Source organism: Paroedura picta, chromosome 2 (assembly GCF_049243985.1).
Source record: "Paroedura picta isolate Pp20150507F chromosome 2, Ppicta_v3.0, whole genome shotgun sequence".
Classification (NCBI taxonomy): Eukaryota; Metazoa; Chordata; class Lepidosauria; order Squamata; family Gekkonidae; genus Paroedura; species Paroedura picta.
This window is the reverse complement of record NC_135370.1, coordinates 130,577,995-130,594,298: the sequence shown is the minus strand read 5'-3', so window position 1 is coordinate 130,594,298 and position 16,304 is coordinate 130,577,995. Positions and strand designations below refer to the sequence as shown.

The 16,304-nt window shown below is 41.9% G+C and overlaps 1 protein-coding gene and 1 long non-coding RNA gene across 4 annotated transcripts in view; one reads left to right on the top strand and one right to left on the bottom strand.

Moving 5' to 3' along the window:
• The window catches only part of STARD9 (StAR related lipid transfer domain containing 9), a 110,443-nt gene that overhangs the window by 60,524 nt on the left and 33,615 nt on the right, over positions 1–16,304 (top strand). For 2 of the 3 annotated variants that reach the window (XM_077322734.1, XM_077322736.1), the window contains exons 19-22: positions 962–1,044; positions 4,295–4,404; positions 13,590–13,780; positions 15,489–15,969. In XM_077322734.1, the coding sequence (XP_077178849.1) occupies positions 962–1,044; positions 4,295–4,404; positions 13,590–13,780; positions 15,489–15,969 (865 nt within the window). Of the gene's footprint in view, positions 1–961; positions 1,045–4,294; positions 4,405–8,404; positions 8,482–13,589; positions 13,781–15,488; positions 15,970–16,304 lie in introns of those variants that run through there. The other variant, XM_077322737.1, reaches the window with a different exon arrangement.
• LOC143830342 (uncharacterized) lies at positions 8,476–13,573 on the bottom strand. The gene is made up of 3 exons (XR_013228429.1): positions 13,290–13,573; positions 10,364–10,415; positions 8,476–8,968 (listed from the first exon to the last, which is right to left on the bottom strand). It is a non-coding gene; the product is annotated as an uncharacterized LOC143830342 (long non-coding RNA).

Here is a 16,304-nt window from a genome sequence, read left to right as displayed (position 1 = left end):
CTTGCCAGGAGATCCCAGCTTCACATAGCTTCAGCTGCATGAGAGCTTTGCCCAGCCAGATGTTCAGCAGGCAGGGAGCTCCAGAGCTGCTGACAAACCAGGGCTTAGACTCAAAAATTGTTGCAGAAACTCCTTATTCTTCTGACCTGTCACCAGCTGCCATTTCTTGTCTTGTCAGCCTGCCTGGCTCACTTGAGCCAATTAACCAGTGCAGTCTAAAAGGCACCAATCCAGGTTAGCCAGACAGTTGCTGACTACAGAAGCCTATGAGTCATCACAGAGTGAGGATGGAAAGGCTGCTGACAATCTATATTAACTTTGGGCTACAAGGCTTTGTTGCAGATGCAACTTTGCAGCAATCTGCTCTTTCTGCCAGTGCCTCTGGACTGCAGGAACAAATCCTTTACTCACCAGACTGTCTGACCTTTGATTCCAGCTGTCCTTTTAGCACTATTTCTTTGGATACTGATTTTCCTTGCCTTCCTGTTAGATTGTCTGTTCGTTCCATCAGAGAGCTGAAACCTGAAACAAACACAGTTTCTCAGAGAGGAGGAAAACTTCCGTGATTTTTTGTTTGTTTGTTTCAGCCTCAGCCTGAACTATGGTTTGAATTGACAAGAGATAGCAAAAAGGACAAGTCTCTTGACACCAAAGCCATGAAGAACTTTGTATGTGGTAGCCAATACCTTAAATTGATTCTGGCCACTGAAGGGCAGGCAGTGAAGTTCCTGTTTCATCTAGCTCCCAATAATAGATGAGCTGCAGCATCCTGAATTGATTTTAATGGGAGACAGTGTAGTTAGGGATGGGAATTCAGTTAAGGAACTGGGCACTCCATTGAATACTGTCTGACAATGTAAGTTACCTTCCACAAAACTCACACTACAAGAAAGCTTTCAGACTTTAAAGCACTAATATATGTTTTTATTGCAACAAACTAACATGATCATCCTTGTCATAGGTGCTCTTGTTGTTCTGGGTAAAACTCACAAGTTCAGGTTCAACCATCCAGCTGAGGCTGCCATTTTAAGGCAAAGACGATCGGTAAGCTTTGAGTGTGTTATACTTCTCTAATTGCTTCATTGTTTCTCATTATTTTCTTGTAGAATAAAGAGGAAATATTTTCATTGTTGCTTATTTGCACACAAGAAAATTTCTATAACTTCTTAAATAGAAGTGATACGAGCAGTAATCGTCCATAACATTTTACAGATGGGCAAGGAACATAGGGGAAAGGAAGGACCCTGTTTTCTGTTCCTTTGATATCATTTAGAAGAAGAAGAAGAAGAAGAAGAGTTGGTTCTTATATGCCGCTTTTCCCTACCCGAAGGAGGCTCAAAGCGGCTTACAGTCGCCTTCCCATTCCTCCCCCCACAACAGACACCCTGTGGGGTGGGTGAGGCTGAGAGAGCCCTGATATCACTGCCCGGTCAGAACAGTTTTATCAGTGCCGTGGCGAGCCCAAGGTCACCCAGCTGGCTGCATGTGGGGGAGCGCAGAATCGAACCCGGCATGCCAGATTAGAAGTCCGCACTCCTAACCACTACACCAAACTAGCTCTCTTTAGCTTGACATCGTTAGTGTACATGTGTAAGAATCATAGAATCATAGAGTTGGAAGGTACCTCCAGGGTTATCTAGTTCAACCCCCTGCACAGTGCTGGGACTCACAACTACCTGCTTACCCACAGTGACCCCAATGACAAGTGATCCCCCCATCACCAAAAATCTTCAGAATCCAGCCTGACATGGAGGAAATTCACCTACCATCCCACAGCAGCAATTAGCAATTCCCTGGGTATGCGAGGAAGGAAGGGCCACAAGAGACAAACACTGGAACATCCCTTCCTGCCCACATACCTACAATCTGCTTCATAAAATCAGCATTTCTGTAAGATGACCATCTAGCCTCTGCTTAAAAACTTCCAAAGGAGAACACACCACCTCCTGAGGAAGCCTGTTCTACTGCGAAACCTCTCTAACTGTCAAGAACTTCTTCCAGATGTTTAGCCAAAAATTATTTTGAATTATTTAAACCCATTGGTTCTGGGATGACAGAAAACAACTCTGCTCCATCTTCTATATGACAGCCCTTCAAGTACATGAAGATGGTTATCATATCACCTCATAGTCGTCTTCTCTCCAGCCTAAACAGACCAAGTTCCCGCAACGTTTCCTCATACGACTTGATCTCCAAGCCCCTCACCATCTTTGTAGCCCTCCTCTAGACACACTCCAGTTTCCCTACATCTTTTTTTCAGTTGTGGTGCCCAAAACTGAACACAGTATTCCAAGTGAAGTCTAAAGAGAGTGGAGTAAAGTGGTAACATCATCTCATGTGATCTGGACACTATACTTTTGATACAGCTCAAAATCACTTGCTGAACCTGAAAAGAAGCACACTTGTTTATCTATATAGATTTGTAACATATACCTCACCTCACAAAAGTAATTTTATCCATTTCCGTATCATAAGTAATTCTTGTAAAACAGCTTCAACTAGGAAATAACCTTTTTACACTTATTGGAATCTCTCAGACCCTTAACATTCCATGATATCACGTTGAAAATAACACTTGAAAGTAATATATCTGATACACGATACCCATTTCCCTAGTTATAGAAAACTTACAGAGTATCATATAAAGCAGTGTTTCCCAGCCTGAGGGTTGGGACCCACAAGTTACTCATGATGGCTGCCTGCCCCTTCCATTGCTCACTTTGTATTTTGGAAACTAAAATCTGACTCAAGAAATAATATTTTCCACATCATACTTCCATTGGTATTTTTTCTTCACCATGTGTACATGTTGATCAAGTAAAATGTCTCCTGATGGTTATTAGAATGAGTTTCTTAGAATCTTAGGCGAGATTAGAAAGAGTAATGGATAAGGAGATGGTGGTAATCTCCATATGGAAAGGCTGCATGTATAGAATGCCCCTTGCTTCGAGTTCATAGTAGAGGCAGCTGAACCCTTTATTTGACATTTGTTGGTTTTTCTAAAACCTCTGGGTAGCTCCTGTTAAAACTGGAAATAGATAGGTGCCAAGGTGAGAGTTCGCTGAGGATGCCAAAAAACCTTGGGCCAGCCCTGCGTGAGTCATCCTACCAAGTAAATTTGAACTTGTTAATATAGAGAACCTTACTATGAAGTATGCACCAAAAATGGGGGGGGGTACATGTGACATAAAAGTTATTAAGTTGAGCAAAAAGGGGGGTAGTATTTCTATAAACTAACCACTAACTGTTTAACAAACCAAGAGAAAAAAATAAAATGGGTAGATTTTTTTAAAGCAAATTTAACAAAAACAAAACAGTAATTAAATAATTTGTTAGAATTACAATGGGCAACAAATAGCTTGTAGCTTATAGACAACTTGTTGTCATGCAGTATCTCTCTGAAACCCTCCCATCATTACCTAGAACTGTAAACAAAATTTTGAGGGGGCGTGTATCTTGCTATGTAGTACCATTGCACATGGTTTATAGTAGCGATCCCCAACCTGTGGGCTGTGGACCACATGTGGTCCGTCGACTAATTGGAGGTGGGCCCCGAAGGACGCCTTCTCCCCCCCCCCCCGGCCCTTCACAACACACTTTGGGTGTCATTGTCTCCCATCACTCCCAGATGGGACTATCTCGTTGCAGAGAAACAAGCTCAGAGTTCCCATTGATTTGTCATTGTCATGAGTTAAAATTTCCATGAAAATAAAATGTTCCTTATGTTCATTGTTGTGGCGTGTCTGTATCTTATTTTGAAGGGATGTTTAAACATTACCATAGCGATCAGAGAGCGTTAGGGCAGTGGTTGAGAGTACAGAGTAAACTACCTCCTCCCACCGGGCCTCAGTAAAATTGTCAAGCGTTGAGTGGTCCCCGGTGATAAAAAGGTTGGGGAGCACTGGTTTATAGGACTTCCCTGTGCACAATCCATTTAGAACTGAAGCCAGTATTTTGGATGAGGTATTTTACATGTTGTTTTTATTTTCTTTGATATTTGTTCAGAAATCTTCCACAGTAGATTACATACTTTATCTTGAGAAGACTACAAGTCTTTCTTGCCTGCCTCGGCAAATGTGGTGCTAGTGAAGTACTGGGCATGCAAGAGAATATAATCTGTCACTAGCACAGAAGTCTTTGATTTATGGCCATCATGGATGGAAGATTGCATGGAAGTCAGATTTAAATGTATATTTCAACTATATAAGCCTACAGAGTAGGGAGCTTTATTCTTATGCTAGCATCAGTTACAATCACCAGAAGTTTAGCCCTTCCCCTCCTTTCCTTTTTACAGATCAGTGAGACCTCTTCTGCTGTAAACTGTAAATCTCTGGAATGGTTAAATCTTGATGGAGACTTTGCACCTTTGCTTTCCTATAACTTGTATCCAGCTGAAAAACAAGGGTAAGTTTAAAGCTATTTGAATACAAATGCCACTTAAACCAGATTCTGACTTTAAAAGGAATGTTGCAGACATAGAATATTTAATTTCTAGTACTTTATTTTTAATCAAATAGCAACATGCCATTTAAATGGATCATTTTATTCTTACAATAATTTTTTTCTTACTGTAACACTGAGTAATTTCTTGTATTATTGATGTGGAACACATCTTCTGGCACGCTCAGTGAAATGGAACATATATTTATAAATGATTTGGATGGGATTAGAGGGGGTACTTGTTAAATTTGCAGATGATACTAATTTGGGAGAGGTAGCAAACACAACAGAAGACAGAATCAGAATACAGGATGATCTTGATAGCCTTGAGAAGTGGGCTAAACTGAATAAAATGAAATTCAATAGGGACAAATGTAAAGTTCTGCATTTAGGTAGGAAAAACCAAATACACCAATATAAGATGTGGGAGAATTGTCTTGGCAATAGTAGGTGTGAAAAGGATCTCAGAGTCTTAGTAGACCATACATTGAACATGAGTCAGCAGTGTGACTTGGCAGCAAAAAGGCAAATGGGATTTTGGGCTGTATCAAACAGAGTATCATGTCCAGATCACGGGAGGTGATAGTACCGCTTTACTCTGCACTGGTTCGGCCTCTCTTAGAGTACTGTGTTCAGTTTTGGGCACCCCAGTTGAAGAGGGAGGTAGACAAACTGGAGCATGTCCAGAGAAGGGCAACAAGGATGGTGAGGGTTTGGAGACCAAGACATATGAGGAAAGGGTGGGGGAGCTTGGTCTGCTTAGCCTGGGGAGGAGACGACTGAGAGAGGATCTGATAACCATCAAGTATTTAAAAAGCTACCATGTAGAGGATGGATCAGAGTCGTTCTCTCTTGCCCCAGAGGGATAGACCAGAACCAATGGGATGAAATTAATTCAAAAGAAATTCTGTCTAAACATCCAGAAGTAATTCCTAACAGAGCAGTTTCTCAGTGGAATAGGCTTCCTCGGGAGGTGGTAGGTTCTCCATCTTTGGAAATTTTTAAACAGAGGTTGGATAGCCATCTGATGGAGAGGCTGATTCTGTGAAGTTTAAAGGGGGTAAGTCCATAAGTCCCACTCACTGAGCATGCCAGAAGACCCTGAGTGGCAGCCGCAGTGATCAAGGAGGCAAGCCCAGCCATGGGCGCGACACCCACAGAGTACAGGGCAGCTGTGGTGGAGCAATCTGGCCCAGCTTCAGAAGCTGGAGAAAACTGAGGGGCTTTACGCACCGGGATCTTTGTTGCAAATTGGTCACTGAATGAAAAATCGCCATTTAAAATAGTGGAATTCGTCGTTATGCATACCTGCCTTTGTAGTGGTATCCAGTTGCGTTTTGTAGCATTTCCCACAGGCTTCCGGTCTCGGCAGAAATCGCTAGAAAGGAAGCGCTATTGCCGAGCTCGTCCCGCCCCTGGCCGTCAAGCAGCCAATGGGCAGCCGTTAGCATGCTCCCAAACAGCCCCTTTCCCTTTAAGAAAGGTTTTTTTTAAAAAAAACACACACCCATTGTAACGAATCTGTGTAGATTCGTTGCAACGGAGAGACCCATCCAGCTGCCTAATGTGTTTGAGCTGTCGTTTGATCGTATGATCGTTGGCACGCTGCCTCGAGTGAAAAGAAAAAAATCCCCCCTCCCCCCCCTCTCACGGGCCGATTTTCGGCTGAATGACTGTGTTAAATGTGTGTGCTTAGTGACTGAAGGGGAGGGACTGAAGCCGGGGAAGCCTCTGTTTGAGCTGTCATTTGATCGTGGCCACGCTGCCTCGGAGTGGAAAAAAAAAATCCCCCCTCTCACGGGCCGATTTTCGGCTGAATGACTGTGTTAAATGTGTGTGCTTAGTGACTTAAGGGGAGGGACTGAAGCCGGGGAAGCCTCTGTTTGAGCTGTCATTTGATCGTGGCCACGCTGCCTCAGAGTGGAAAAAAAAAATCCCCCCTCCCCCCCTCTCACGGGCCGATTTTCGGCTGAATGACTGTGTTAAATGTGTGTGCTTAGTGACTGAAGGGGAGGGACTGAAGCCGGGGAAGCCTCTGTTTGAGCTGTCATTTGATCGTGGCCACGCTGCCTCGGAGTGGAAAAAAAAAATCCCCCCCTCCCCCCCTCTCACGGGCCGATTTTCGGCTGAATGACTGTGTTAAATGTGTGTGCTTAGTGACTGAAGGGGAGGGACTGAAGCCAGGGAAGCCTCTAAACTGAAAGAGGCTCGCTGGTGCGTTTATCCCCGCTCGCTCGGAGAAAAAAAAATGGCGATCGCTTCACTCGAAGTTTGGAGGACAGGCTCAGGAGGAGGGACTTTGAAGAAACCGCAACAATGTTAACGCACAGGTCTTTATCGCTAGTGTTACAGATTGTTTGCAAGAGTGTAGCGCTTTCCGGAGGGTGAATCCACTTTTTGGGATTCCCCTGAAAGCGCTACAACGAAGCGCTTTTTGCTGATCGGTTTCAGGAGTGTTGCAGATTGTCTACGACGTCGTGCGTTAAGGCAAATCAATAGCGTTTCCAATTAGCAACCATTGTGCGATTTTGAAGCCGTGCAAAAAGCCCCTGAGTTTGCTTGTAGTGTTGACTCTCAGTAAATCTGGATATTAAGTTAAACTTGATATTTACATTGGTTTCTTCAGTAATCTGTCATCACACACACTAACAGTGCAATCTCTCTCTGTTTGTGTGTCTGTGTGTGTGTGAGAGAGAGAGAGACAGAGAGAGTTCATTCAAGTAGTCAACCAATGGCTGTGCTGGGCTATTTCAGAAATAATTTGTTCACCAGTGAGCCCTTGACAACTGCCAGGAGGCTGCATATATGATGCACCATGTCTTGTAGGTGTACCTGGACATTCACTACGTCTCTCTCCTGTTAGAGAGTCACCACTTGGTACAGCCAGTCTTCCATTTGGTGCAGGCCTACCAGGGGATCCATGAGTGAAGTGTCTGTGAGGCAAAAGGTGCGTGTGGATGGACAGTAGGGCGTGAGACTATTGGCCTGACCTCTGCATCCTGGCTGGGCTGCAGGAAGCAGCTGCCCATCTCGTTGTCAGCTCTGACCCAGGTACGGGATTCACTCACCCTTGACAGTACAGACTGGAGAGGGCTGAGAAGGGCATCATATCTGAACTGTGACACTATTTATGGACACTTTGGGGTCACTGCTGGCCCCAGCTGAGAATGAGTTTATGGTGAAGATGGCTCCCATCCCTGGTGCCAGCCTTCTACAGGGCCCTGGGTCCAGTGAGCCATAGTTTCTCATGGATCCTTCTGAGTCTGTGGCAGCCTTGCTGTCCGTGAAAGGGTTCTCATGGGTGGAAACAGGGCCACATCGCACATGCCCATGAATGTGGATGGTGCTGTGTTTTGATCTATCACTGCTGTGGGAGGCAATATCTGGAAGGGGACATGCCACATAGGGGAGCATCATGGTGCCAGTGCTTTAGGTGGTATCCTGCACTTAACTACCTCACCCCCACGTGCTGCGGCCTGGGCATATTGTGCGGGCTCTGGCTGCCTCACTGCCTTTGGGGGAATCGCTGTATCCCTGTCATCATACATCCTTATGGACCTGTTCCAGTTTGACAAAATAAATTTGCACACAGGGATAATCCTGGACCTTCCAGAAAGCTGTGATTTGGGATGCGTAGAATTTCTAGTTACAGTTTGGAGTGTATATATCTGAGGAATGCAAGCTTTTTGTATCACAAAAAGTCACAAAACCATCAGGGATCGATTTATATGGCTGATTGTTTTTGAAGTTCATGTAAGAGGTCTTTGTTCCTTTCTGTAAATCCTGAGACAGCATCTCAGAATAGTTAGAAAGAAGAGTGTTAAGAGAACAATTCCAAGCCACTATTGTATTGTACAGTAGTGGAGCTAATGAGTTAAATTTTATGTCTGGTTCTGCGCAGCTGCCTTGTCCCTCTGCTTCTGTGTGTTGTGCTAGTGTTGTGATGTGGTACTGGGGGGAAAAAAACAGCCTCCCTATTGGATAGATGTGCCAGGGTCAGGATGTATTGGTGAAAAATGCAAATCAGTGCATCAGCTTGCTGTAAGTGCTTTGAGGGCCTGCCTTGCATGATTTGCAGGAATCTTACAGCTTTGAAAAATCTTCCTTTTCTTTGTATTCTATTGCTTATATCTAATACCCGCAGTAATAAAGTGTCCTTCATATTTAGAGAGTCTGCAAGAAAGAAAGCATTTTCTGATTTGGATTAAATCTTTGCTTTTCTAATTAAGAAAAGGGACTATATTTTTTCCTTTTTCCTGAGGTTTGTGTTGGGTGTTTTTTTTACAAATCTGAGTCTCAGTATATGGTTGCTGCAAAGCAATAGATTCATTTCCTGGCTATTGCTGCCGTAGCTACTGGAAACTGCATTATGCTGTAGAAGCCGCCAGATTCTGCATCAGCCTGAAAGGTATTTTGGGAGCAGGGGACAGTGTTACACAATAGGATCCCAGACATTTGATGACAAAACAGCCCAGAGAAAATGTGATTCCACCCAAGGTTTTTTCCATATGCTTACAGTAAACCTCACCTAGAGAAAAAAGATGAAAAATAAACCAGTTGTTTTTATAATCCTGGAGATTTTCTCAATATTTTGTTATTACAATTAGCTTAAGGTCAGTGAGATTTTAATATACCTTGCTATTGATTGTTTCTTAACATGTTTTAATGTTCTGATAATGCTATTAATGTTTGCTAGATCTTGAAATGCATCTGAGAAACATATGTCGTGTTCCACAAAGGCTCTTCTCTCTTTATTCCTCCATTTAAATGCAGGTCTTGCCTGTTTCATTCTGCAGAAACAGAAAAAAAAACTATCTGCCTGTGCTAGAGTAATTTCATTTGCCATCCAGATATTTTGAACTGTTGGTGAATTTTAAATATTGGAAATTGGAGCAGGAGATTTCTTCATGCTTGAAATATAGAAATTAAAGGATGTATCTATATCTGAATTAAGATTTTTCTGTGTACCAGTAAAAGAACCACCTGTGTGAATTTTGGTTTGAAGAGCCTGATTTTATAATCTGAAATACTTTTTATTTACATTAATTTTGAATTTGATATTTGTATGCAAATTTGGACACAGAGCTTTCAAATGTGCATGTAATAGAACCTATTTCAGCTGATTTTGGTCCAGTAGTGATTTTAAGCTATTCTATCAGTGATTAGCTACAAAACCAGCAAGTATGCCCTTTATGCCATGAAGCCTGGTAAACACTGGCATTCATATTTTCTTAATTTCAGCACTAAATGCAAATTGAATGGAACTGAACCCCAGTTCTGTCATTTTTATGTTCCTTATTACCAGCAGAGGAGCTTTATGCATTTTATCTAATTTACGTAACATAAAGTCAGTCAGGATTAATTTTTATTATTTATTGCAGGTCTTGAGAAATGTTTTGTTTGTTCCTAGCATGCATACCTCAGCTCTTCTTATATTTATGTTATTCTTCTGTTTTTACAGTGGAACACACTGTAACCACTTACGACATTTGTGCTTTTCTTGTTGCCTGGCATTAATGACTGAGGTATCAATAGCTGGGTTGCCACATTACAGAATATATGCATTATATTCTAGGCCTGGCCAGTGAACTGTATATGTTGTTTGTAGAAACCATTATAAAATGCTAGATCATAAATGTTGCTGTCATGCAGCCCTTTGATTGCTGTTTGTTGAGATGCAACCTATGTGTAAAGGATCAACATTGACCAACATTGGAATAATAGCTCTTCATTTAGCAACCATTAGGAGACGTGTTCTCCTTGACTTGATCTTATTATTTTCTGAACCTGACAGTGCTCCCTTTTAAATGTGATGTTTAATTTAAATGGCTAGTACTGGTGTTTTATAACAGGCTAAAAGTAATGCCATTGCCAGTTCAGAGAAATTGAGAACTGCAAAATATATGCAAGAGGCCAGACTTACTTTTTGGCGTTTTGATTCTTCCAGTAGCATCTTTTTAGAAAAACTTCTGTAGCTGTGGAATAATATAGGCTTAATAGGTATCATTTATAAATGAAATTCAAAGTTGATTCAGTTAAATTGTTATGCATTTTAAAATGTCCATCACTGTAAGCCTTTGCAATGGGCTGTGGTAAAAGTGTAAATTAACAATGTGAAGAAAAAGAAAATATATTTATCAGGCACTACTACCACTTTCCTGGAAGCAACACATTCTAGACAGGCTTGCCTAAAGGTCACTTTTTATTGAAATAGAGGATGATATAACACTTTGGTTAGGCTGATCTTGCATTGAGTAAGGGATTGGACTAGATGGCTTGTATGGCCCCTTCCAACTCTGTGAGTCTATGTGGCTTTTGCTAGGTTTTTAACAATCCAGTGGAAAAGGTAAGTTATACAAGCTACTGACTGAATTAGCTTTGACGCTGGTGGAGGTTAGAGAACAGAGAACAGATAAGAGCCTGATAGAGGAGACATGAAGAACATGAATTGGATCAGAAGAATGTTCCAGCAACAAAGTATATACGTATTTGAGAGGGGGAAGATTTTTACTACTACTACTACTACTACTACTACTACTACTACTACTACTACTGCTGCTGCTGCTGCTGCTGATTCCAACACTGTGTCTACCCCCGTTTTTAGAGGTCCTCTAGTGTTTTAGGGACACTGCCTGCAGTAGGAAAGGGAAGGTGGAAAAGTTATGCTTCTCTCAGAATACCTTGGATCCAGTCCATTCTGTTATATACTAAGCAATCACTGTTTCTCCTTTTCATTCTCTTAATATTTAAGTTCTTCAGATGTGGAGATTCACAATTACAAATAGTATGTGGTACCGTGTACCCTTGACCCACCCAACCATACTTACTCGAGTTGGATGGAATCATTCTATCATATTTTGCCTTGAATAATAGCTGGTTTTGCATGTTTGTGTATGTGGAATACATGTGTTGCATTCAAATATTCATTCAGGGCATAACATTATAAAAGTATCATGTAGTCCTCTATCTACTTTCTGTCTTCTATAACATACAGAAAACATGTTCTCCTTTGTTTGAACTTCATTTATATATCGTATACATCAGGGGTAGTCAAACTGCTGTCCTCCAGATGTCCATGGACTAAAATTCCAATGAGCCCCTGCCAGCATTTGCTGGCAGGGGCTCATGGAAATTATAGTCCATGGACATCTGGAGGACAGCAGTTTGACTACCCCTGGTATACATTTATATATCTAAAGAGCCAGCTGGGTGTAGTGGTTAGGACCGCAGATTTCTAATCTGGTGAGCCGGGTTTGATTCCCCTCTCCTCCCCCACATGCAGCCAGTTGGGTGATCTTGGGCTGGCCACAGCACTGATAAAGCTGTTCTGACCGAGCAGTACTATCAGGGCTCTCTCAGCCTCATCCACCTCACAGGGTGTCTGTTGTAGGGAGAGGAAAGGGAAGGCGATTGTAACCCTCCTTGAGACTCCTTCAGGTAGAGAAAAGCGGCATATAAGAACCAACACTGCGGTCCATTCCGCACGACTTCAATGTTGAAAAGGTTTGCAAATTGTAAACGCTACTAATTTGCAGTTACACATGACGCCGCACACAATCTGCCACACTCCTGAAACAGTCCTGCAAAAAGTGATTCGTTGTAGTGCTTAAAGGGAAATCCAGAAAAGTGGATTCACCCTCTGAAAAGCGCTACACTATTGCAAACAATCTGCAACACTACCAAAAAAGACCTGTGCGTTCCCATTGTTGTGGTTCCAGCCAAGTCCCTCCCCCTGGCTCTCTCCTCCGAACTTCCGGCGAAGCAATCGGCATTTTTTTTTCTCGGAGAGAGCAGAAAGCAACGAACCGGCGAGCCTTCATTCACCCAGCGAGACTTCTCCGGCTACAGTCCCTCCACAGAACTGCTTTAAAGCTCCCCTAAGTCCCCAAGCACAACACAGCCCCGTTTGCAAGTTCCCTTTATTTTTGGCCGAAAATCACGCCCGTGCAGGGGGGGGGATTTTTTTTTCACTCGGGGGAGCATGGTAACGATGACTCGCCAGCTCACACGCCAGCTAGATGGGTCTCTACGTTAGGAGGAATGAAGGCATATTCGTTGCAACGTGTGTTTTTCTTTTTTTTAAAAAACCTGTTCTTAAAAATACTATCCTTTTACCAAAGCATCTTTCTGAACCATTTTGTTTCAGAATACACCTGTTAAAGGTAAAGGTATCCCCTGTGCAAGCACCGAGTCATGTCTGACCCTTGGGGTGACGCCCTCTAACGTTTTAATGACAGACTCAATACGGGGTGGTTTGCCCGTGCCTTCCCCAGTCATTACCGTTTACCCCCCAGCAAGCTGGGTACTCATTTTACCGACCTCGGAAGGATGGAAGGCTGAGTCAACCTTGAGCCAGCTGCTGCGATCGAACTCCCAGCCTCATGGGCAGAGCTTTCAGACTGCATTTCTGCTGCCTTACCACTCTGCACCACAAGAGGCTCTATATACCTGCTACCTATGTAAAAATACCCTCCTGACTCTTTTGGTTGTGCACAGTTCATGGACCAGCAGGAGAAAAATGTTACTATTTCCAAAGCTAAAAAATACATGTTTTAGCAGATTACTTTGTCAGATTTAGAAATTTTTAGGGGCTAGCAAGAATGACCCCTACCTCATGCCTAGAGTTGCCAGCCAGTGATCTGCAACCAGTGGGAGTTGGGGGTGAGGACACAGGAGCATTACATCACTTCTGGGTTTTCCTGGACATCTAGATTTTAGTGGGAATCAATAAAGGAAGCAGTGCATGGGCAACAAGCATTTATAACTAATCAGTGGCATAAATGAAAATATTACAAGGAAATAACTTTGTTTGGTTAGAATGAGCAAGTAGTTAATGGAGCTAGCTGTACTTTGCATAGTTTAATCAGTTATATGTTGGCAGTTATCACGAGGAGGCTGATGTTAAGCTTTTATGATTTAATGCCTACCAATGAGAATTCTGAGCTTATTATGACATCACACACACATGACACACATATTCCACTCTTTTTAGCCTCAGTGTCTTTGCCATCCTTCATTAGTAGCTGGCTTTTTCATTGAACAAACATTTTCACTCCATATACATTTATATACTTAAATTACTTGGAAAAGTTATGTTTAATTATTATGCTGCTTTCCTGGTTTAAAGGCTTTATCAAATTATCCAACAGTAAACAAGTAGCTGCCATCCATGAAGAATGCCAGCTGAAAGAGAAAAACAAGGAGGTTCACCACAGCAGGAAACTTCAAAAGCAGCTGCTATATGTTGAAGAATTACAGCAGCAGATTTTGGATGGGAAAATTAAAGCTGAACAAGAGCTAGAACATGATCAGGCAGTAATCAATCAGCAGACCAGAGAAAGTGAGTTGTTTTTTGGCTGTTCCTTAGTTTCCAGTCTGGTTTATAAACATTGCACTACTGGGGCAATTTTCTCAATTTCTCTTTATTCTAAAAATGATAATGTTTGAACTAGTTCAAACCCATCAGTTCACCTTCAAAGGTGCTTATTAAATTAGCAGATTATACTATACCGGGAAGGGTAGGAAACACAGCAGAAGACAGAATGAGGATACAGGATGATCCTGACAGGCTGGAAATCTGGGCTAAAATGAATTTCAGTAGTGAAAAATGTAAAGCTTATGCATTTGATTTTAAAAGAAATAATTTTTTAAAGATATAAAAATTAATTTTTAAAACTGTGTTCAGTTTTGAACAATGTAGACAAACTGGAGCATGTCCAGAGGAAGGTGAGGGGGTTTGGAGGGAAACGGTCAGGGGGTTTGGAGACCAAGACATATGAGGAAAAGTTGAGAGAGCTTGGTCTATTTAATCTGGAAAGAAGACAACTCAGAGGTGATATGATAGCCATATTAATGTACTTGAAGGGCTGTCACATAAAGGATGGAGCAGTGTTGTTTTCTGTTGCCCCAGAGGGTTGGACCAGAACCAATGGGATGAAATTAATTCAAAAGAATTTTTGGCTAAACATCTGGAAGACATTCCTGACATAGCAGTTCTTCAGTGGAACAGACTTCCTCGGGAGGTGGGAGGTTCTCCTTCCTTGGAAGTCTTTAAGCAGAGGCTAGTTCACCTGCAATGTTTTGATTATAATGCACATCTGAGTAAGAGGTATGATTCAAATACCTCATCCTCAGTTTGGAAAGAATTCAGATATCTTGGGAATTTTTAAAAATTAGATTTATATATACCACCCCTCCCGAAAGCCAGCTCTGGGCTGTTGACAACATAAGATAAAGTGCACACGGTTAAAACTATAAAATAATAAATCAATTAGCAATAAAATCAGATAAACGTTTCTTTAAAATTTTGTCGCCAACCAATATCTAGCAATTACCAATCAGTATTCTTGTTTCCAAGGGGAGTTTGTCACAGGAGAGGGCCAGTGCAGATGTTACTTGATTATTGATTATTTCTATTATATTTTAGGCTGCCCCTTTCTAGCAACAGTCTCAGGGCGGCTGAGAACAGTTAAAACTTCACACATAAAATATAAACAAATATTTAAAAATAATCAATTGAAAGAAAAACATGCACCATCACTAAAACCCAGGGACCTATGAATCAAAATTTACAACCCAGGCTTAAATGGGGGGCGGCAAGGGGACATTCAGGTGTCGATAAGTGTTGGGCTTGGCCTCAACTATATGCCTGGTGGAAGAGTGCCATTTTACAGGCCCTTTGGAAGCTTGACATTTGGGCCCAGATCTCTGCTGGCAAATCATTCCTTTTTTCTAAATCACTTATTCTTGTGAGCCCCCAGGTCTCCATATTTCCATTGGCTGCTGCTGCTGCTGTGCAGATGTGGTGATATGGAGAGAGGTTGGGGCAATCTCTGTTTGGTGACTGCAGTGATGGTTGCAGAGGTGTCCTCCCAATCCCTCTCTTTAGCACCCCCCTCCACCTTTCTAGCATTTTGAGGGTCAAGGCACCAAGGAGACTAGGAAATGTACTATTCCGAAGGATCTGTATTACCCTGTATATATATTATTAATAAATTAGAAACATTATAAGCTTGATTCATTTGTGCTTTATTTTTGTTTGTTTTTAGACCAGCAGTGGCTCATTCATGAAAAGAAACGACTGTCAGTGCAGCAGCAGCAGGAATCTGCTGTGCAGACGGAAGTCAAATCATATGCAGAAGCAGGAGTCCAGAATATACTGGAAAAGGAGAGCTGCCCATCTCCAGTACAGCAAAACAAGAAGAAATTGGTGCAACTAGAACTTTTGCAGAAATACTCTTTAAAGGAAGCCGAGAGAAATTTGAGGCGGAAGGAGGTCAAACTATACTTAGAGAGGATTGTGAAGAAGCAAAAATTACTTGAGGCCAAGAAAAACCTGGAACGTTTAGAAGCTAGTTGCTGGATCAGTGAAGATAATGTAAAACATTCCCATCCTCTGTATCAAGACACACTAGGAACTCCTTGGAACCGCAAGTATCCAAGGCGAGATAAGCCATCGGATGGAAGCTCCTTGCAGCGCAGGAGGACTTCCTTTTTAAAGATTCATCTACCACATGTTCCTAGTCACTGGTGAATGAATGCTTTTTAATATTTCTTTTATAATCTGGCTTGACCAAGTACATTTTTCATACTTACAGTTAATTAGGAAATATACTACAGGGGGTATGAGCTGTAAACCTTTATTAGTAGATTAATCAGCTGAGAGTTCAGTAATTTTATCACTAAGGTATAGTCTTTCAGGCTATTTTCATTCATATGTACTGCTATAATAGAGTTGTTTTTTTTTTGCTTCTAGTAATGAGATATAACTTTTTGTCTATTTTGCTTGCTAGGCTGAAAAGTCATTAATACTGAGCTTCCTGTTAATATACAGGTTTAGTTATAGTCATTAATTTAAATTAATA